We start from the raw sequence: 23,030 nt of genomic DNA, 5'->3' as shown, positions 1-23,030 counted from the left end.
AGTAAAAAATGGTGTCCGTTGACAAAAAGATATGTGAACAAGAGGCCCATGGGCCACATCGCTCACCTGAGTCACCTTGGTCCATATCAGAAGATTTTCCATATCTATTTGCATGTAAAACCGTAGTCCCTATTATGGCCCCAAACCTACCCCTGGAGGCCATGGTTTTTGCAAACTTGAATCTACACTATGTCAGAAAGCTTTCATGTAAATATGAACTTCTTTGGCCCAATGGTTCTTGAGAAGAAGATTTTTAAAGATTTTCCCTATATATTTGTATGTAAAACTTTGATCCCCTATTGTGGCCCCATCCTACTCCAGGGGGGCATGATTTCAACAAACCTGAATCTGCACTGTATCAGAAAGCTTTCATATAAATCTCAGCTTTTCTGGCTTAGTGGTTCTGGGAAGAAGATTTTTAAAGATTTTTCCTATATATTTGTATGTAAAACTTTGACCCTCTATTGTGGCCCCATCCGACCCCCGGGGGCCATGATCTTAGCAATTTATAATCTGCACTATATTAGGAAGCTTTCATATAAATCTCAGCTTTTCTGGCTTAGTGGTTCTGGGAAGAAGATTTTTAAAGATTTTTCCTATATATTTGTATGTAAAACTTTGACCCCCTATTGTGGCCCCATCCGACCCCCGGGGGCCATGATCTTAGCAATTTATAATCTGCACTATATTAGGAAGCTTTCATATAAATCTCAGCTTTTCTGGCTCAGTGGTTCTTGAGAAGTTGATTTTAAAAGATTTTTCCTATAAATTTGTATGTAAAACTTTTATGCCCCCCTTGAGGCCCCATTCAATCTCCGGGGTCCATGATTTTAACGAACTTGAATCTGCACTATATAAAAAAAAAAAACAACAACAAAAAAACACAAAAATAAATTTGACCCCCTATTGTGGCCCCATCCGACCCCCGGGGGCCACGATTTTCATAATTTAGAATCTGCATTATATAAGGAAGCTTTCATATAAATCTCAGTTATTCTGGCTCAGTGGTTCTTGAGAAGAAGATTTTTAAAGATTTTCCCTATATATTTGTATGTAAAACTTTGATCCCCTATTGTGGCCCCATCCGACCCCCGGGGGCCATGATTTTAACAATTTAGAATTTGCATTATATAAGGAAGCTTTCATATAAATCTCAGCTTTTCTGGCTTAGTGGTTCTTGAGAAGAAGATTTTTAAAGATTTTCCCTATATATTTGTATGTAAAACTTTGACCCCCTATTGTGGCCCCATCTGACCCCCGGGGGCCGTGATTTTAACAATTTAGAATCTGCATTATATAAGGAAGCTTTCATATAAATCTCAGCTTTTCTGGCTCAGTGGTTCTTGAGAAGAAGATTTTTAAAGATTTTCCCTATATATTTGTATGTAAAACTTTGACCCCCTATTGTGGCCCCATCCGACCCCCGGGGGCCATGATTTTAACAATTTAGAATTTGCATTATATAAGGAAGCTTTCATATAAATCTCAGCTTTTCTGGCTTAGTGGTTCTTGAGAAGAAGATTTTTAAAGATTTTCCCTATATATTTGTATGTAAAACTTTGACCCCCCTATTGTGGCCCCATCTGACCCCCGGGGGCCGTGATTTTAACAATTTAGAATCTGCATTATATAAGGAAGCTTTCATATAAATCTCAGCTTTTCTGGCTCAGTGGTTCTTGAGAAGAAGATTTTTAAAGATTTTCCCTATATATTTGTATGTAAAACTTTGACCCCCTATTGTGGCCCCATCCGACCCCCGGGGGCCGTGATTTTAACAATTTAGAATCTGCATTATATAAGGAAGCTTTCATATAAATCTCAGCTTTTCTGGCTCAGTGGTTCTTGAGAAGAAGATTTTTAAAGATTTTCCCTATATATTTGTATGTAAAACTTTGACCCCCTATTGTGGCCCCATCCGACCACCGGGGGCCATGATTTTAACAATTTAGAATCTGCACTACCTAATAAAGCTTATCTATAAATTTCATCTTTTCTGGCCCAGTGGTTCTTGAGAAGAAGATTTTTTAATGACCCTACCCTATTTTTACCTTTTCTTGATTACCTCCCCTTGGAAGGTGGCCTGGCCCTTTATTTTAACAATTTAGAATTCCCTTTACCTAAGGATGTTTTGTGCCAACTTTGGTTGAAATTGGCCCAGTGGTTGTTGAGAAGAAGTTGAAAATGTGAAAAGTTTACAAACGGACAGACGGACGGACAGACGGACGGACAGACGCCGGAATACGGGTGATCAGAAAAGCTCACTTGAGCTTTCAGCTCAGGTGAGCTAAAAACATCAAATCGATCCTTTGACTGAAAACCAAAAGCTTTCGATATCATGTATCAGAAAAGGAAAAGATGTTTTTATTGGGACTAAAACCGGCAGTGGTAAATCGCTATCTTACGAAGTTGTTCCCATTATTTTGGACAATTTGTTTAATTTGTTAAAACATAGTCGACAAACGTACTTCAACAATCCATCATTTTCATTCGGCTCATACCCCAAAACCTCGTCTAATTGTTTCTTCAAGCAAAACGAACTCCCAAAAATCAATCAACGGTATCTGTCTTGTACTAATTGGCCACAAATTCTACACAATAATGCCGTCGCCATGCGTGTTTACTGTTTAGTTTTGTTTTCGACCGATTATAAAAACCGTTATCTGATTGGTTTGCAGCTTCAGGCTGCAAACCAATCATATGTTTCTTCTCGAGCCCAACTTTTAAATAGCGACTGATGTCAAGGGCTAGTGCGAGGTAACGAATCAATAACCCTTGACTTGTGAAGATGAGTGCTGATCAAGGGTTAGTGCGAGGTAACGAATCAATAACCCTTGACTTGTGAAGATGAGTGCTGATATGAAGTGCTGCAGTACAAGTGTTATCCAAATGATTCTTCTTAAGAAAATTTCAGAAAGGAAAAGTCAGTATAGATTGTCATTGTTTGGGGGTGGGGGGTATATATTGAATACAGTTTGTGAGTTGGGCAGAATCATTTGTTTACAGGTGTACAGTGCTGTAGATACGTTATTTCCACTGCTTTCCCTGTGCATGCTATACCTGTTGAAACATCTTGTGGTTGTGCGACCTTTTTTCATGTACTTTAACTGTATACACTATCGCTTGTTCACCCTTCAAATAACACACAGTTTCCATGAAAATATGCCACTACTTAGCCAGCCTACAGAGTCTGGACACAATAATGAATGTATATAGTTTTACACTTTCACTTCATTTTTCTTCCTTCTTCTGCATCAAATAACATCCTCCACATCTGGCATAAATGATGACTACCAGGAACTCTTTACCAGCATAATGTACAGCTAATATTCAAGTACTTCTTTTAAACGGGTAACTTTCTTAATCTGTTTTAAGCTTAACCATGATTTTGCTAAGGACACATGTGAGAAATTATCAATAAAACATCAATTACGATATTACAAATAGAAAATGAATCTTCTAACTCTTAATGAATGATGTAGTTTATATTTCTCCCACTATACCACACACGTGATTGTGAATATGATGAATATTCTCTAAAACAAGATGTCCTTACCATTGATACAACATTGCCATAGAGGACATATCCGAGATAGATTTCCGCATTCTTGATACAGCTGTTGTTGGCAATGTTCAGCACATCGTAGCTGATTAATTTAGAAACGTTATCTGTGCAGTTTCTCCTGGGATCTGCGACATTTACGGTGAAATTCAACACAACGTTTCCTTCTGCATTCATATCTGCTCCTGAAATCACATGGATTTTCAGTTACGATCACGCTGACATTCCTAGATAAAAATCTATCTGTGATCAAATCGAAGACAGAAACTCACTTTTGGCCTCGTACAGAAAATCACAGGATCCTTTGTTCCCATGAACATCGTAAGCCGTGGCTGTAACATTGACAAAATGTCTCAAAGGAACGGCCCCTTCACTGAACTGGTCTGAGACTCGACTGTACGTGATGTGATTGCCGAATAGTCCGCTGAAGTCCCAGGCCGAGGCTACGTTAGAGATGGTAATGTTGGTTTGGTTGTAGATTGTGTTGTACTTTTCCACAACTACGGTATCGGGACAGGTCATATCTGGGGGGACACTGTCCACTGTAAAGAAAACCCAGAAATCTATACACTGTGACTCTGTACCGGGCATGTAAAACAGCAATCTTCAGAAATATATACACTGTGACTCTGTACCGGGCATGTAAAACAGCAATCTTCAGAAATATATACACTGTGACTCTGTACCGGGCATGTAAAACAGCAATCTTCAGAAATATATACACTGTGACTCTGTACCGGGCATGTAAAACAGCAATCTTCAGAAATATATACACTGTGACTCTGTACCGGGCATGTAAAACAGCAATCTTCAGAAATATATACACTGTGACTCTGTACCGGGCATGTAAAACAGCAATCTTCAGAAATATATACACTGTGACTCTGTACCGGGCATGTAAAACAGCTCAGCACTACTTCATGGTAAGTATATTAAAATTTAAATAAATCATCAGTTAAAAATTTAGCATTGCTGTATTATATTTCATTGTCTGTGGTCTACATCAAGTAAAACATAACATGATTTATGAATTCTGTATTGTATTTCATTATCTGTGGTCTACATTAAGTAAAACACAACATGAGTTATGAATCCTGTATTGTATTTCATTGTCTGTGGTCTACATTAAGTAAAACACAACATGAGTTATGAATCCTGTATTGTATTTCATTGTCTGTGGTCTACATTAAGTAAAACACAACATGAGTTATGAATCCTGTATTGTATTTCATTATCTGTGGTCTAACTAATTACCGGGCTAACTAATTACTGGTCTAACTAATTACCGGGGAGTAGTGGAATGGAGCATGTCGCCATGTTGTTACTCTGGTCAGTAGCAGTAATTCTAATCCTTTGCTGTAAAAATTAAAGTAAATATCTACACAATTTATAAACAGTTTATACACAGTCAGACTTATCAAATTCAGATGTTACACAATCTGAGATGTTATGAATAGAATATTCATCTTTCGGTACACGGCATTCTATTAATATATCTTCTGTAATTGAATGTTGTGCAATTCAAAGACTCTTTTCTGGCACCTGACATATCTAGATTAAACCAAGTTTCACTGTATATTCAAAATATGTATTGTAATTGTTTCACCCCCATAATACATGTACAAACAATCTGAAACTAGACACACTTTTGGCTTGTTGTACATAATTTGCATAAAATCTTTATAAATCTAAAAATAGTCAGTACCTGTCCTCGGAAGAGATAAGGCTGTCTAAATATATCTGCTGGATAGTACCCCATGATGGGAGGGACGCCGGAGTTATCCGTAGCCTGAGGTACATCAAAATTGAATGGTTCGGGATTTTTCCTACCCATAGTCACGGTGATGTTTTGAGGACAACTCACAAACACGGGAGGTTGCTGGTCTGAAAAATCCAGAGAAAGTGTGATAATGAATGCATATCTCAGACCTGGGTACTCCCAAGGCTAGTGTGCATGATCCAACCTACAATGTGACATGTCTATCACGGATATTATGCAATCCAATTTATAGTGAAATCTAATTTATAATCCAATTTATAGTGAAATCTAATTTATAATCCTATTTATAGTGAAATCTAATTTATAGTGAAATTTAATTTATATTCCAAATTAGAGTGAAATTTAATTTATAATTTAATTTATAGTGAAATCTAAACACGTGTTAACACCAAATTCTGACCCAATATTTATCTATGACAACTACTATTCATTCATGAATAACTATACTTTCAATCGTTCTTATGCATGTTTCAGTAACTATTACTCTATTAATTTTTCAAATTATCTCCCTTTACCTATGAGATATTTCAATAAGCATAATTCATGTACATTTACAAGTGAAAGCACTTCGCCCATGATTACTTTGAGATGAATTTGATTAAAAAAGAATTGGCATAAGATTTCTGAGATATATGATCCACATTCATGTCATGACCAATCATGTATCATCTAACAGTCACATGATAGCTGACACTACTTCATAAATGACCTTGACACTTTGGTACTATAGGTAGCCAGGACACAATGTGTAACACAACTTCAGAACTAACCTTGACACTCTGGTGTTACAGGTAGCCAGGAGGCTAAGACCTCACTAGATGCATTCTGTACCACACTGCGCTTCTGTCGAGGCTTGCCACTGTTCTTCAGGGAGTTACTTCCCCTGAGCTGTGTAGGTGTCAACATTATTTGAGATCCTCGGTGTCGCCTTGAACTGCTTCTCCGTTTTCTTTTACCACTTTCTGCAATATTAGTATCCCATGAATTTTAGCCATCAACTTTCACTATACATTACATACAATGAATCATTGCTAATTTAGAAGTTAGCATCTTAATCAGAACGTATACAGCAGACACACTCTTGCGTATGAAAATTGATTGATTTCTTTTTCAGCAGTAATAAACAAACTCAAACCCCAATACAAGTACTTTCCAAAATACAAATCCACATGGATCAGCCACATAAAATGACCAGACAGAGAGAGAGAGAGAGAGACAGAGAGACAGAGAGAGGGGGGAGAAAGAGAAAGGGAGAGAGAGAGAGAGAGAGAGAGAGAGAGAGAGAGAGAGAGAGAGAGAGGGGGGGGGGGGAGGGAGGGAGGGAGGGAGGGGGGGAGAGGAGTCAAACTGCTGTATCATTCACTGATATTGTTAAAGACGAGTCCTCCACTTGTGACTCTGCAGTCTGTTATCAAATAGGTTTATCTTCCATTATTGTGTTTTGCTGAACATAATGTACAGCTTTTTCTCAATTTTTTTTTATGAGAAAGGATGTGTATTATATACCACAAAATGTTTTTGACCTTTTTTCTTTCGGGTGAGGCTTGACTATAAGTTTGTCATTTTAACCAACAGACAGTCTATATATATTGCTATGCTTGTTTTCATGTTTGTGGTTAGTTTTGGTGTTTCTGGGTTATTTTTTGTGATAGAGGTAAGTTTGGGTGTGTCTGGGCTAGCATTTGCGGTGGTGGTAAGTTTGGGTGTTTCTGGGCTGGCATTTGTGGTGGTGGCTAGTCTTGAAGTGTCAGCTAATGGTGGCATTCTCTCCCAAATTGAGTCTGTAAGGATAATTCGTGTCAATACAGACTCAACTAAGCTAAGATTCTTATTCATTCTTTTAGTTATGAAGAAATTGAATTCATATTTGTGAGACTAACACTTGACTTAAGAGAGGACAAATTATTCTCATGATGATTGGCCATGTTATTAGCATTCTGGATACTGTCCAGGGTTGATGATGGAAGTAAGTTTATGGTTGGACAGCTAACACCTGATGCGAGTCCTGCAGTGGTACTCCTCCTCTGAGAAATTCTAATTGATCGTTCTGAATTTGTTTTCTCAGTCAGGCTGTAACAATGTCTAGAGGACTGGTCCAGTTTTTCTTCAGTCCAAGGTTGCCAAGTCCTCAGAATTCGTTAAGAAACTTAGAGTGGAGATGACTTAATTCTCCAATTCCTGGGAATATGTTGAGGAAGTGAAAATTCCTTCACTGTCGGACCTTATCACTGGTAGAATAGGAGTCCTTTCTGTTAGCACTGTCTCATAATGAAACAAGGGCATAACCCAGATCCACTGTTTTCTTTTATATCCAGCAGATGATACATGCGCAGACACAACCTGGATCCACTGTTCTATGTTATACACGGCAGACGATAAAAGTGCAGATACGACCTGGATCCATTGTTCTGTGTTATATCCAGCAGATGATACGTTCGAGGGCATCACCTGGATCCATTGTTCTATGTTATACACAGCAGACGATATGTGCGAGGGCATCACCTGGGTCCATTATTGTGCGTTATATCCAGTAGACGTTATCGAGGAAGGGCTTGTATTTAAATTCTGTGTTTAAGTGCCCTAAAGTAATGAACTAAGTTTTCTGTGCTTGTGAAATAATCTGTTGTGAGTGTTATTGAAGAAGTTACTTCTACGTTACTTGAATTAGGGTTGGATGGGGGGGGGGGGGGGGGGGTGGGTGTTAAAGAGATTAAATGAGAAAGCTAAAATTCCTGTGATCACTTGAAATCATAAAACCGGCAACATACATAAAACATGCAGCTTAAGTGATCAGAGCACTGTCACAGTCTGGTATGTTTCTGATTTAACAATTTTAGTGATGACCATGCCTCTGTTTACCACTAAGCTTATTTGGACACTTTGATTGATACAAGGCTTTTGAAAATCAAACAGATGAATCATGCTTAAACGTCATGCATATAAAACATTGATAAATTTTCTGGAATTAAAAATAAGCAAAATGAAAAGAAAATGATACAAAAAGGATAAAAGGATGAAAATGCAACAGAATTATCATTTTTGATTAAACTATAAGCATTTAAAAATCAACTGTTAAAATCTATCAACACACATTCATTTAAAAACTGAAAATGAAATAACATTCTCGTTTGTTAACAGGCATACATCAGCTACACGTACCTTGTCGTACACAGGAGTAACTTTTGTTGCTCCAGAGATAGCCCTGCACAATGCACTTATAGTGAACACGTTGTAAATTGAGCCCCCTGTACTGCATATCTGGACAGGATGGACTGAGGTCATGGGAGAACCTCTGCTTCTTCACCTTATCCAAGTCCAGAAAGATCAGCTTCAGGCAGTTCTCCGTGCGGCTGCTGTTCCACTTGTACGGCATAATATTTAAAGTAATATTAACCTGCAATTAAAACAATACAATACCAATACCCCTCTATCCTTTATTCAACAACACTTGCAACAAACTGTTTTCCAAAATGAAAATTTTGAGAGGAGATCCTTCCTGCGAGTAATATTACATGTCGGTACAGTGTTTTTGGATATGGATATCCTAGGAATGATTTCCATTGAATTGAATCAAGAGTTTCTGTGAGTAATGTAACTATAAGTGTACAATTCTATACATTCATACCTGGTCATTTTCTATCACAGCCTCGACCTTTTTATACATCAGCGAGCATTGGCTTGAGTTGGCCACATTTGCAATGATGGCATTGATATATCCCAGCATCTGTATTCTGACAGTGGATAAGCACGTCTGACTGGGAGCACCCGTCAATGTTAAGTTGGAGGAGAAGAGAGCTTGTAACACTGCGGATTTGTCTGTGAATCAAACAAGGCCAGCAAATTTAATGTACTGCAAACAAATTACATTTATAGTGCCTTTAGTGGTGGAGAATTTGACCTTGTTAACATAAAATTATTAACAACAAAAAATCCAAAAAAAAGAAACCATACATATACATGTACCTGCAAATCTTCTATGTTTGGTGTGGGTACTTTATGGATGTCAAAAATATATTTTTTTTTTTATAATTTATTTATTTTTTTTGGTTACATATGTCAAAAATATATTACCAGACAAGTAAAACTTAATTCTAAAAATAAATGTTCTACTGAAACTCAATTTACTTAAATGACCTTGCATCAGGGTCTACTGACCCTGAACTTACCTAAATGACCTTGTGTCAGGGTCTAAACATACATTCAGGTCATGAACATGTTTTATATCAAGTATGATCATTTAATGTTGATTAATAGTTGCAAACTTATTGCCCAGACACAAATTTAAACTATTTTCTGTGACCTTTGGGCAATGGTCTTCACACAACCTCAAGTCAAATGCAATTCCTGTGAGCATCTAATGTCTCACAAAGCCATATCCAGGACACAACTGACAGACCGATGTCAGATATACAGACAGATGTCAGACAGCAGAAAGATGTCAGATATACAGACAGATGTCAGATATACAGACAGATGTCAGACAGCAGAAAGATGTCAGATATACAGAGACAGATGTCAGATATACAGACAGATGTCAGACAGCAGAAAGATGTCAGATATACAGAGAGACAGATGTCAGATATACAGACAGATGTCAGACAGCAGAAAGATGTCAGATATACAGACAGATGTCAGATATACAGAAAGATGTCAGATATACAGACAGATGTCAGATATACAGACAGATGTCAGACAGACATACAGATAGGGTTATTCTAATCCATTTCTCCACAAACTTTGCGAAGGGGGAGAGGAATGTAAAGAACTGTTCCTTCACTACTAAGCTAAATTATAGCATAACCAGTAGACAGACTACTAACATACCGTCAACACATCGGTTCAGGGATTTATAGTAAAGGTAGGACTCCAAACATAACTTCTCCATGTGTACCAAGTCATTCTTCTCCCAAGTCACATTCCCACACTCTCTTGGGTTGTCTGTCGGCAAAACAAGAGCTCCTGGAATGAAGTCAGTACTCCAAAGGTGCTGGTGCAAATTACTTCCCACACAACCTGGATAATCTGGTTCCTCTGAAGTGGCCATCAGAAGCACGCTAACATTGCCAATCAGTTCGGTGGTTGGTCCATTTTCATGATATTTTAACGGACTTATACTTTTGTGGATTGTGACCACGGTGTCATGTGTCAGACACATGTCATAAAAGCGTTCGCGCAAGATAGTCACCTGCTGTTTCTCCAACTGTCTTCGAATCGACCTTTGATACGACACATTACACTGCGACAGTCTCGCACTACTAACAAAAAATGTCACCTGTATTTTATACACGAGGGTTGGCATGTAAAGCACGGGAGAACGATAGCACCGCCGGGCTTTATGGTGGAAGACAAACGGAGTTTGGCATCGGATGTCCACGGTGTAACGGGAACTAACAAAATCTATCTGACGACAAATGTTGCCTGGGATTGCACTGATTAAGTATGATATGTTGTTCTGAAATCCTTCTGCCAGGAAGGGTTTCACACTATGGTTGATACAGTTTTCCATGTCATCAAGAGGGAAGTTTCTGGATCGCAGCACAAAAGGCACCATCAATAATATCTACCAAGAAAAATAAATAAATCAGTAACCGTCGAGAAATGTATCAGTCGCTATAAACCAAGAGCAATGTCTTATCTTTCTCATCATAAACACTGATTTTCAAGGAGAGAAATAAACAAAAAATTAAAAGTTTAATCTTAGATTTAATGTTAATTATTTTTAATTCATAAATTCTGTTTTCAAATCATCTTTCAAGAGTTATTTCCAGACCAATGTGTCCCTACAGTGAAATCTACAGTGACTATAGAACTATCTGCTGCATTGAGAACTACTCCATGGAGTGAGATATTGACCGAGTGAAAATAAGTGCAGTCTACTGACAACCAGTGTCTCATCATTTATTGTTCATCATCAGATTTATGCATGAGGTAAAGATGCTGTTATACATAGTGCATGTTAACTTATTTCAAAGAAAACCCAGTCATAATGGCCATGCGAATTCAGAAATAATTCATCACTGTGGTTCTGAAGCTACAGAGTCATGCAAAAATTATACCAATAATTTTGTTCTTTCCTATATCTCATATCAAATTTGTTTTCAATAACTGATTAGCAATTTGAACTATTCAAATATTCACCACAGAATTTTTAAATTTCATACTACAGTTGTAATTCTTTCTGAATCATAGGCAACATAAAATAATTTGTATTCAGAGATAGTTAAATTAAACTAAATTAATTTGCAGTCAAAATAAAATCTCATCGTGTCTACTAGCTGAATTACATAATTTTAAGCACGGCAAATGAAATTTGCAGTCATCTCAAACCAGTGCTAATTATAGAATACAATTCTCATAACTGATGTACAAACATATAACTAAAAATTCTACTTATTGATACAAATAACACTGAATGTGCACAATGAATGCTTGCAAAAATGTAGGAAAAAACAAAATGAACTGAATACTTTTTGCATGTACCTGTAGGAATTTATAGCATTGATTTATCATAAATTGTTACTTTGTTTTAAACCATGCAAACTAAAGAAAAAAACTCTGCTCCATATAATGATGATAATGTATAAGAATTAACGAGTTGTTTTAACCCTCAGCTGGATTATAATATATTGAATTGAGCCTGACTGGAAACAATTTACTTTTTAAAACTTTCCAGAACACATAAACCGTAGGATTTACACAAATTTAAATATTTTTATGTAATAATGCAAATTCCAGAGAACTCCATGCACGATTAATATGTGCACTCAGTGGTAAATCTAGGCATAAATCGACCTCTAGTACGAGGAGGTCAACATGAGACTGCTCATCACACATGCCATGCAGTCACTAATACCTCGTTTGGCGTGGGGGTCGTCTACAAATAAAGCAGTGAAGAAAATATTTTACAAATTTTCTCCCAAGATTTTGATGTTCATGCTGACAAAAAGCCATGGAGTATGCTTATACATGTGTTATAACTTTTAAAATCCGTAGTTATACAATTTCAACGGATATCAGTGTTGGTTTTCCTTCCCTTCTATGTGGCAAATACATGTGTATATACACACACATACACACTCAAATCTCATATATATATACATGTGTGTGTGTATATATATATATATATATATATATATATATATATATATATATTGTATTATGTGGCTTACATTAAATTCCTGATAATCAACTGAATGACATGATAAAATTTGAATATTTTGAAATGGTGAATAAAGCAAGCTAAAAGCCATGTAAAATAATAGCATGCATTCTAGAGAATCTGGATACCACGGAAATATTACAACATTCCTCGTGTTCCACACTCAGTCATAATAATGAAAGTGGGAGAAACACGTTTTATATGTATTCATGAAGGAAATGACTAAATGCTTTATAATACAGGATAAACAATTATTTTTTTTTTTACAGTTTGAGATAAAAATACAACTAAATAAAATATCTACAAGCAGAATGTAAAATATCTAGCCATGATTGTCTTACCGTCCCATTCTCCAGGACCCTAAGATCAAACTGCAGAGACTGTAATATAACGCATTCAATTGTCATGTGTCAGACTCACAAAACACTGCACACTAGGTACAGAGACTTACACAAGTAAAAAATTCAATTGTCATGTGTCAGACTCACAAAACACTGCACACTAGGTACAAAGACTTACACAAGTAAAAATCAACATATTCCTGCTTTACACGATTTTAATGAATGAGATTGTACTGTGGCCCTGCCTTAGCCTTCAGGTCAAATTTGATTTCATTTTATAGAGACAATCCAATATTCAAATAATAAAGTTAATCTTTTGTGCTATAATATTTTTCTTCTTTACTCCGTTGAATCAATTCCATGTTCGCTACACTTGGAATGGCCCTTCATTTACGAACTAGAAAATATGTCCCTAGAACACGATGCCAAGTCGTAATCAGAAAAATGCCAAACGTAAATTCCAGAGACGTAAAGTCAAGGTCATATGGAAGCTTATATAGTAACGAAATTCGGGCATAATATTTACATGTTCTTATCCTGTTGTATCGGTTTAGGAATTTTCCATAGCTCATTTAGGAACTAGCCAATAGGCTGGAGGACAGAGATGGGCACCATATAGGGCATAACTTATGGGTGCTTTGTGCCAAGTTTGAATGACAATGATCAAGTCAATTTAAGGAAGATGTCGATATTGTGAAAGTTTAAGATACATGTACACACAATGTATATCAAAATAGATGCCAAACACACTCCTCGAAAAGCTGAAAAAAGTCTGAGGTTGAATAGTGTTTGTAAGGATCTAACATGAGAAATGAAAATTTGGGCAATTGAAATCCCCATTGCAATTGAATTCATCCAGTGTACAGCCCTTTGTCATTGATTTCTTATTACTGCTAGCAAGCATCATGCGAAGAGGTTAACCAGATTGTCCATCAACACGAGAGCCGACGTGTAGAGTACACCTTAGTACCCATGTTCACGTCGATATTCCAGAGAAAAGTTAGAACATTAAGAAATTTTGTACAGAGGTCGTACTAAATAGGGGAAATACACTTCAAGAAATAAAATTTCAACAAATACATTATAGAGCAATGAAGTTAGAAGCTAGAGCGCTCCTGAATAGGTTAAAATTAATACCACCACAAGTCATTATGAAAAGTTCAGCTCTTAGAATTGACAGCACTGATATAATGCATGCAGATGATTTCAACATTTAAAATGATTTCCAAATCCCTCTGCTCTTTTTCTGTCTCTCCCTACTTTAGTATTATTCTTTTCTTTGCATGCTTTAGTAAAAAGACACAATTAGTATACTTCAAACAGAAATGTTGTCCACTAGACTTTGTACAGAAATGTTATCCACTAGACTTTCTACAAAAATGGAACCCCTTATAAACAAAAACAAACCTGGTTTAGAGATGTTGTGGCGCTGTGGGAAAGTGCCGATTTCGTGGGGATCAACTCAGCATCTGTGATATGAAGGCACGAGGGAAAATGGCTGAGGGATTGCTTAATGATGTCACTGGCTTGATTAACAGTTTTGCGTATATCTTCTTCCAGCCTCTCTTCACATTCATCTGTTAAACCATGACTCTGGAAGGTCAGGTTGACCTCTGTGACGAAGAATGGTGTTTCATCTTGTTCTACTGCAATAGCAAGGAACAGAAAGTTTAATGAAACTCAACGCCATTGGCTTGGAAATGAACATTTTTAATACACATATTTACAAAAGAGGGCTGATCTATTGCAGTTTCATTACTTTTCATTAGCTATTATGATTGATGGTTGTGTCAAAATATTTCATTGGCTATAATGACGGTTGTGTCAAACAAGGAAATTAAATATCAGCGAAACTCTTTTGTGACAAATACATGAAAATTGATGAAACCACATTAACTAAGAAATGTGCAAGTAGAATTTTGAGAGATTGAAAATTCACATTTTTGATGCATAACATGCAACATGCACAACTAAGAGGGCAGAACTAATCAGAAGAGAAACAAACAGAACCATGCACTGTATAGAAAGTCTGATAATGAATGGAAGGAATATGGAATACAAACATGGAATGCATATTTACTGCATGGATTTAAATGTTTATACTTATATTTCTTTGACATATGGATTAAAAAAAATAAAAACAACACTAAACTTCAAGTACACAGAGACATAAATTGAATATGTGATGGAACAAAATACAGATATTAAATATGAATCATATAATTGTTTTTTTTACTTTTCTGCAACTTGTCTAAACCAGATGATGTACAACCTTAACTTACAATTCTATCATAAATTATCTCTTGCATATGTTAGATAGTCGTAAAAAAAAGTCCTTTTGGTATTAAATCTGGTTTAGACTAGTCTGACTATGTTTCCTACAAAACAGAGCTACATGTTAGCTAACCAAAGATTTCTGGGATAGGGGTCATAGTCTGGGTCTCGGTACTCGTGGAGCTTGGCACATTAGTGGCAATGGTGGGGAAAACAGTGGGCTGAAGTGTGGTGGCTGGCGGTTCCAGGACCGGCACTGTCTGGATCAACACCTCCGGCTGGTTGTCAGACAGACTAGAAGCCATGTGTAAGTGAGAGGCAGCGCTATGGACACTTAATACACAGAGGTGCTGGTTGATGTCATAGTGGTAGAGGTCACTAACACACATCCATTCGCTCTGTTTGGACAGAGTGCGCGACGTAGGGGGGTAAACAGCTGAGCAGGTTGGATTGTTGTTGATTTCGTTGAATAGATTCTCCAATTTGTTGTTGACCGTGCTATTGATTGCTCCAGCACATGTTTCAGCATTCTGCTTGTCACCCATGAAAGCAATTTTCAGAATGAATATAAACTGAAAAGAAAGAACACATATCAAACCTTTTAAAATTGCAGCATCCAGAACTTAACAGTACCTATTTCTACAAAATCACTGGAGTATCAAGAATTGTCAAAATACAACAGAGCTGGAGGAGTTAAAATTGTGAAGATAAGCATTTAGCATATTTGATAATTGTATGTCTCAAACACACACCAGTCTCAAACACACATCAGTCTCAACCACACACCAGTCTCAACCATGCATCAGTCTCAACCACTCTTAAGTCTCAACCACTCATAGGTCTCAACCATACATCAGTCTCAACCATACATCAGTCTCAACCACACACCAGTCTCAACCACGCATCAGTCTCAACCATGCATCAGTCTCAACCACTCATAGGTCTCAACCATACATCAGTCTCAACCACACACCAGTCTCAACCTCGCATCAGTCTCAAACACACACCAGTCTCAACCATACATCAGTCTCAACAATGCATCAGTCTCAACCACTCATAAGTCACAACCACACACCAGTCTCAACCATACATCAGTCTCAACCACACACCAGTCTCAACCACGCATCAGTCTCAAATACACACCAGTCTCAACCATACACCAGTCTCAACCACGCATGAGTCTTAACAACACACCAGTCTCAGCCACACACCAGTCTCAACCACGCATCAGTCTCAACCACATGGGAACCACAGCTAATGAGGATTTCAACCAACAATCAAAAAATATTTTTAACCAGAAGGGAATTTTCACATTCAATCAGAAAATTTTACCCATAAATCAGATTAAAAAAAAATTTAATAGAGAATAAGCAATATTCATATGACACATGTACAGTGAAACTTCAAACCAGCCCCTCAGAAAACCGGTTCTCCCTGAATATCGGCCAATTTTCAAAGTCTCGGCAGAAATCTTAACATTTCCTTACAAAGAAAGTCTTACAAAACCGGCCACCCCTGAAAACCGGACATCGGCCACTTTTTAAAGTACAATTGTTAACAAACATGTGTAATTTACCCTTATAATACCGGCCACTATTTGAAGACTAGAAAATTTTGGCCAGAGGGGTGATTAAGACTAAATTAAAATTATATATTTACTACAGTACTTTTCAAAAACGTCTAAACAAATTTGTTAACGATATAAGCAATGGACGTAAACAGAGTTTTTATAGGTAAGAGGAATTCCAATAATAGGCCTCTGTGTTTTCTTTATGTATCCTGTTATAAACTTTTAGTTAAAATTAGATGATTGCAGCATGACTATTTCTCGTAATAATTACCTGTAGGTACTAGCGGACTAGTTTGATCTCCACCGATAATTGATCATAGATCCCCATATCAAAGTGAGCAGTACCTACTCTGTATATTAATTGCAGCAATCAAATGGCTATGTGTTTGTTTTGTTTATTAAAACATAAGCCGAAATTCTACATAAATGCTGCTAATCTGCAAATTCCTATACATATATCAAATGCAGTTTTATTTAAACGGAATGTTATAAAATTATTTATGCATGTCAATGTAAAAATGTTTATTCATGTTTAATTAGTTTTAGTGCTATAAATTGAAAATAAACATGTTAGTAAATTATTTTGTTTTATTTCCAATAGTGAAATAATAGTCCTTGAACACCATATTATATGGTTTGTGGTATGTCAATGAAATATCTAATAAAAATTGAGCTTAAATGTCTCTAAATGCTAAATTCTCAGTATACCGGCCACCCCTCTAAACCGGCCGTTTTTTTTTTTCTCGGTCCGACAGCTGGCCGGTTTAGAGAAGTTTCACTGTATATCGTTTATTTTGTATTTTGGTCTAAAGTGAGTTTATTTTGAGGTTGCATATTACAATTTATTTACAAGTAGTTTCTATCATGCATAGCCTATTTTGCTGCGATGAAAAATGTCTTCAATCTTTTTGCAGATTAAAAATGTATACAATATTTACTTTAAAAAAGAACTACCCCCCAATTTGACTGTTTGTGTTGACCCATATATACCTCTTGCTCTGGGCTGATAATATGTCGTATTTACCTCTTGCTCTGGGTTGATAATATGTGGTATTTACCTCTTGCTCTGGGTTGATAATATGTGGTATTTACTTCTTGCTCTGGGTTGATAATATGTGGTATTTACCTCTTGCTCTGGGTTGATATTTGATAATATGTGGTATTTACCTCTTGCTCTGGGTTGATAATATGTCGTATTTACCTCTTGCTCTGGGTTGATAATATGTCGTATTTACCTCTTGCTCTGGGCTGATAATATGTGGTATTTACCTCTTGCTCTGGGTTGATAATATGTCATATTTACCTCTTGCTCTGGGTTGATAATATGTGGTATTTACCTCTTACTCTGGGCTGATAATATGTCGTATTTACCTCTTGCTCTGGGCTGATAATATGTCGTATTTACCTCTTGCTCTGGGTTGATATTTGATAATATGTCGTATTTACCTCTTGCTCTCGGTTGATAATATGTGGTCTCTCATATGTTACAGACAATGTGAGAGCCGAGGGACATATGGCCGACTTCTGCGAGTTCTTTGCGTTCTGAATGACTGATCTGCTGTCTTCGAAGGCCTCTACATAACGAGTCTCCAGACCCTGCTGACAGCTCATATCAGAATTTGCTGGATATCGGTATGTCCAATATGTCCCATAATGCAGTGGGGGCAATGCTAAAAATACATGCATAAACACTCTCTATCATGGAAACAAATTCATTACTTCAGTAAATTCTCCTTTTCATACTGACTTACAGAAGTTGAAACATACCAACAAGATCCTAATAACAAGTGCCCCTTTCTGGTACCTCGAGTCCACTAGAGTCATGATCAATGTAAACAAAAGTAGGGCCGTGAGGCTGTAGAAGTATCACTTTATGTTTTGAAGCAAAGTTTGAATGAACAAGTTATTGATGATTGCATCAGCAAACCCATTATTGCACAATACAGTCTGACTATACCAAATTTCCATTTTGCAACGCTCAGCCATGCAAATGCTTCGTTTTCAGCATCACAATTTACTTGTTACTATATATAGCTGTAGTCCTACATTGACTACAACCAACAGGGGAGGAAGATGTATGTACCCTTTCTCTATAAGTATCATGTCATGCTATCATATCGATTAATCTACATTGGTGGAATTAAATGTCTGCCATGCTGGATGTTCATCTCCTAGACAATACATGCCAACTAGGGAAGAATTAAATATTTGATACACACACAATTCAATTTTCTATATCAACTCTGGCTTATATTGTTAACTTAAATATCAAAATCACATTGATGAAAGAAATTAAAAAGAAAATCATTCTTATTTAAACACTGAGGTTTTCTCTTAACTTTTGTTACACTTTTCACAATGCTGATGGATCTAAACCTACTGTAAAAATGGACATTTAGTCACAAGACACTGCATCCAGTGGGTACGTTATTTCCTCCTATTAATTAATCACTATGATACTACCCATTTAAGAAGTTTTTCAATAATGATAATAGCTTACAGGTAGCCAATGTCGTCCCAGGAGTGGTGGTTTCAGCTACTGGTGTTTCTGTGCTTGTAGTTTGTGTAATGGTAGTTGTAGAAGTGAGTGAAATTGTTGTAGTGGTTGTGGGTGGTTCTGTTGTTGTGGTGGTTGTGGGAGGTTCTGTTGTAGTGGTTGTGGGTGGTTCTGTTGTAGTGGTTGTAGGTGGTTCTGTTGTAGTGGTTGTGGTAGGAGTTGTAGTGGTTGGGGTAGGAGTTGTAGTGGTTGTGGATGGTTCTGTTGTAGTGGTTGTGGTAGGAGTTGTAGTGGTTGTGGTAGGAGTTGTAGTGGTTGTGGGTGGTTCTGTTGCAGTGGTTGTGGGAGGTTCTGTTATAGTGGTTGTGGTAGGAGTTGTAGTGGTTGTGGGAAGTTCTGTTGTAGTGGTTGTGGGAGGTTTTGTTGTAGTGGTTGTGGGAAGTTCTGTTGTAGTGGTTGTGGTAGGAGTTGTAGTGGTTGTGGTAGGAGTTGTAGTGGTTGTGGGAGGTTCTGTTGTTGTAGTGGTTGTGGTAGGAGTTGTAGTGGTTGTGGGAAGTTCTGTTGTAGAGGTTGTGATAGGTTCTCTTGCTGTAGTGGTTGTGGTAGGAGTTGTAGTGGTTGTGGTAGGAGTTGTAGTGGTTGTGGGAAGTTCTGTTGTAGTGGTTGTGGGAGGTGTTGTAGTGGTTGTGGGATGTTCGGTTGTTGTAGTGGTTGTGGGAGATTCTGTTGCTGTGGTTGTGGTAGGTGCTGTAGTGGTTGTGGGAGGTTCTGTTGTAGTGGTTGTGGTAGGAGTTGTAGTGGTTGTGGGAGGTTCTGTTGTAGTGGTGGTGGTGGGAGATTCTGTTGTAGTGGTTGTGGTAGGTGTTGTAGTGGTTGTGGTAGGTTCTGTTGTAGTGGTTGTGGGAAGTTCTGTTGTAGTGGTTGTGGGAAGTTCTGTTGTAGTGGTTGTGGTAGGTTCTGTTATAGTGGTTGTGGTAGGAGTTGTAGTGGTTGTGGGAAGTTCTGTTGTAGTGGTTGTGGGAGGTTCTGTTATAGTGGTTGTGGTAGGTTCTGTTATAGTGGTTGTGGTAGGAGTTGTAGTGGTTGTGGGAAGTTCTGTTGTAGTGGTTGTGGTAGGTTCTGTTATAGTGGTTGTGGTAGGAGTTGTAGTGGTTGTGGGAGGTTCTGTAATAATGGTTGTGGGAGGTTCTGTTGTAGTGGTTGTGGGAGATTCTGTTGTAGTGGTTGTGGTAGGTATTGTAGTGGTTGTGGTAGGTTCTGTTGTAGTGGTTGTGGTAGGAGTTGTAGTGGTTGTGGGAAGTTCTGTTGTAGTGGTTGTGGTAGGTTCTGTTATAGTGGTTGTGGTAGGAGTTGTAGTGGTTGTGGGAGGTTCTGTAACAATGGTTGTGGGAGGTTCTGTTGTAGTGGTAGTGGGAAGTTCTGTTGTTGTGGTTGTGGTAGGTGTTGTGGTAGGTTCTGTTGTAGTGGTTGTGGGAGATTCTGTTGTAGTGGTTGTGGGAGGTTCTGTTGTTGTAGTGGTTGTGGTAGGTTCTGTTATAGTGGTTGTGGTAGGTATTGTAGTGGTTGGAGTAGGTGTTGTGGTGGTTGTGGAAAGTTCTGTTGTAGTGGTTGTGGGTGGTTCTGTTGCAGTGGTTGTGGAAGGTTCTGTTATAGTGGTTGTGGTAGGTGTTGTAGTGGTTGGGATAGGTGTTGTAGTGGTTGTAGGAGGTTCTGTTGTAGTGGTTGTGGGAGGTTCTGTTATAATGGTTGTGGTAGGTGTTGTAGTGGTTGGGATAGGTGTTGTAGTGGTTGGAGTAGGTGTGGTGGTGGTTGCGGGAGGTTCTGTTATAGTGGTTGTGGTAGGTGTTGTAGTGGTTGTGGTAGGTGTTGTAGTGGTTGTGGGTGGTTCTGTTGTTGTTGTAGTGGTTGTGGGAGATTCTGTTGTAGTGGTTGTGGTAGGTGTTGTAGTGGTTGGGGTAGGTGTTGTAGTGGTTGTGGGTTGTTCTGTTGTAGTGGTTGTAGGAGGTTCTGTTGTGGTGGTTGTGGTAGGTTCTGTTGTAGTGGTTGTGGTAGGAGTTGTAGTGGTTGTGGTAGGTTCCATTGTAGTGGTTGTGGTAAGAGTTGTAGTGGTTGTGGTAGGAGTTGTAGTGGTTGTGGGAGGTTCTGTTGTAGTGGTTGTGGTAGGAGTTGTAGTGGTTGTGGGAGGTTCTGTTGTAGTGGTGGTTGTGGGAGGTTCTGTTGTGGTGGTTGTGGGAAGTTCTGTTTTAGTGGTTGTGGGAGATTCTGTTGTAGTGGTTGTGGTAGGTGTTGTAGTGGTTGGGGTAAGTGTTGTAGTGGTTGTGGGAGGTTCTGTTGTGGTGGTTGTGGGAGGTTCTGTTGTTGTAGTGGTTGTAGGAGGTTCTGTTGCAGTGGTTGTGGGAAGTTCTGTTGCAGTGGTTGTGGGAGGTTCTGTTGTAGTGGTTGTGGGAGGTTCTGTTGTAGTGGTTGTGGGAGGTTCTGTTGTAGTGGTTGTGGGAGGTTCTGTTGCAGTGGTTGTGGAAGACTCTGGTGTTGTCAGAGAGTGTATTGTACTTGTGGTTGTTGAATCTTCTGTTGTTGTGGGAACTTTTGTTGGAGTAGTGAAATACTCTGTTCTTGAAGTAATGGGAGCCTCTGTTGTCGTGGTTGTATGAATTTGTTTTGTGGTTGTGGGCAGTATCGTTGTTGTGGTTTTTATGGATTCTGTTGTCCTTGTTGTGGGAGCCTCTGTTGTCGTTGTAGTAGCTTTTGTTGTACTTGTAAGAACCTCTGTTGTGGAAAGTTCTGTTGTAACACTTAGAGGTTCCATTGTTCTTGTGGTGGTGGAAGCCTTGGCTGTTGTAAGATGTCCTGTAGTGGTTGTGGGAGGTTCTGTTGCTGGAGGTTCTGTTGTTTTGATTGTAGTGGTTTTTGCAGTAGTTGTTGCTGGAGGTTCTGTTGTTTTGATTGTAGTGGTTTTTGCAGTAGTTGTTGCTGGAGGTTCTGTTGTTTTGATTGTAGTGGTTTTTGCAGTAGTTGTTGCTGGAGGTTCTGTTGGGATTGTGGGAGGTTCTGTTGTAGTGACAGTCTCTGTTACAGTGGTAGATGGGTATGTTGTGGTATATTCTGCCACAGTTGTTTGAAAAGCTTCAGTTGTTGTTTCATGGGTTTGTGGAGCTGTTGTTGGTGCTTCTGTTAAGATTAATGTAGTTGTCTGTGATGTTTCTGTAGATGTGGTGCTAACTGTATCTGATGTTGCTGAAGTTGTATTAAGAGAAAACATAATGGTGCTTGTATATTCATCAGGTGCTGTTGTAGTAGAAGTCTGTACTTCATTCACATTTGTAGTTTGTATCAGTGTCTGTGTTGTAGTAGAAGTCTGTACTTCATTCACATTTGTAGTTTGTATCAGTGTCTGTGTTGTAGTAGAAGTCTGTACTTCATTCACATTTGTAGTTTGTATCAGTGTCTGTGTTGTAGTAGAAGTCTGTACTTCATTCACATTTTTAGTTTGTATCAGTGTCTGTGTTGTTGAAATGCTATCTGGTGTTGACTGCACATTTGTAAGCACTTCTGTTGTTGTGTCAGTTGCACTAGTACTTTCAGTCCTTTGATCCTCTCCTGTTGTAGTTGATAGTGTTGAGGTAGTTTGAGATGTAAGAGGTAGTTTTGAGGTGGTAATGGTAGAAGTTATTTCAATAGGATCCTCTTTATCTAAACAGTCTTGAAAAGCAAAAAATGAATGTAAAACAGCATGCAAAATTGTTTGCCCCATGTCAAAATAAACAATAGGTTAAGATCTATAGAGGGATTAATCAGAGACCAAGTAATTACCACAGCCACAGAAAAAATGGGATGCAAGTATAGAAATGTT

At 38.0% G+C, this 23,030-nt stretch overlaps 1 protein-coding gene across 10 annotated transcripts in view; it reads right to left on the bottom strand.

Moving 5' to 3' along the window:
• The window catches only part of LOC125672273 (uncharacterized), a 92,068-nt gene that overhangs the window by 24,249 nt on the left and 44,789 nt on the right, over window positions 1-23,030 (bottom strand). For 6 of the 10 annotated variants that reach the window (XM_056163916.1, XM_056163920.1, XM_056163917.1 and 3 more), the window contains 14 exons: window positions 19,184-22,879; window positions 18,130-18,353; window positions 15,247-15,685; window positions 14,247-14,485; window positions 12,840-12,878; window positions 12,193-12,213; window positions 10,164-10,899; window positions 8,965-9,155; window positions 8,499-8,733; window positions 6,110-6,301; window positions 5,265-5,443; window positions 4,846-4,915; window positions 3,832-4,101; window positions 3,554-3,744 (listed from right to left, as the gene is read on the bottom strand). In XM_056163916.1, the coding sequence (XP_056019891.1) occupies window positions 3,554-3,744; window positions 3,832-4,101; window positions 4,846-4,915; window positions 5,265-5,443; window positions 6,110-6,301; window positions 8,499-8,733; window positions 8,965-9,155; window positions 10,164-10,899; window positions 12,193-12,213; window positions 12,840-12,878; window positions 14,247-14,485; window positions 15,247-15,685; window positions 18,130-18,353; window positions 19,184-22,879 (6,722 nt within the window). The remainder of the gene's footprint in view (window positions 1-3,553; window positions 3,745-3,831; window positions 4,102-4,845; window positions 4,916-5,264; window positions 5,444-6,109; window positions 6,302-8,498; window positions 8,734-8,964; window positions 9,156-10,163; window positions 10,900-12,192; window positions 12,214-12,839; window positions 12,879-14,246; window positions 14,486-15,246; window positions 15,686-18,129; window positions 18,354-19,183; window positions 22,880-23,030) is intronic. The other 4 variants (XM_056163919.1, XM_056163926.1, XM_056163921.1 and 1 more) reach the window with 3 other exon arrangements.

Source organism: Ostrea edulis, chromosome 4 (assembly GCF_947568905.1).
Source record: "Ostrea edulis chromosome 4, xbOstEdul1.1, whole genome shotgun sequence".
Lineage (NCBI taxonomy): Eukaryota > Metazoa > Mollusca > Bivalvia > Ostreida > Ostreidae > Ostrea > Ostrea edulis.
The sequence above is the reverse complement of the archived record's forward strand: the minus strand, read 5'-3'. Positions and strand labels throughout refer to the sequence as shown.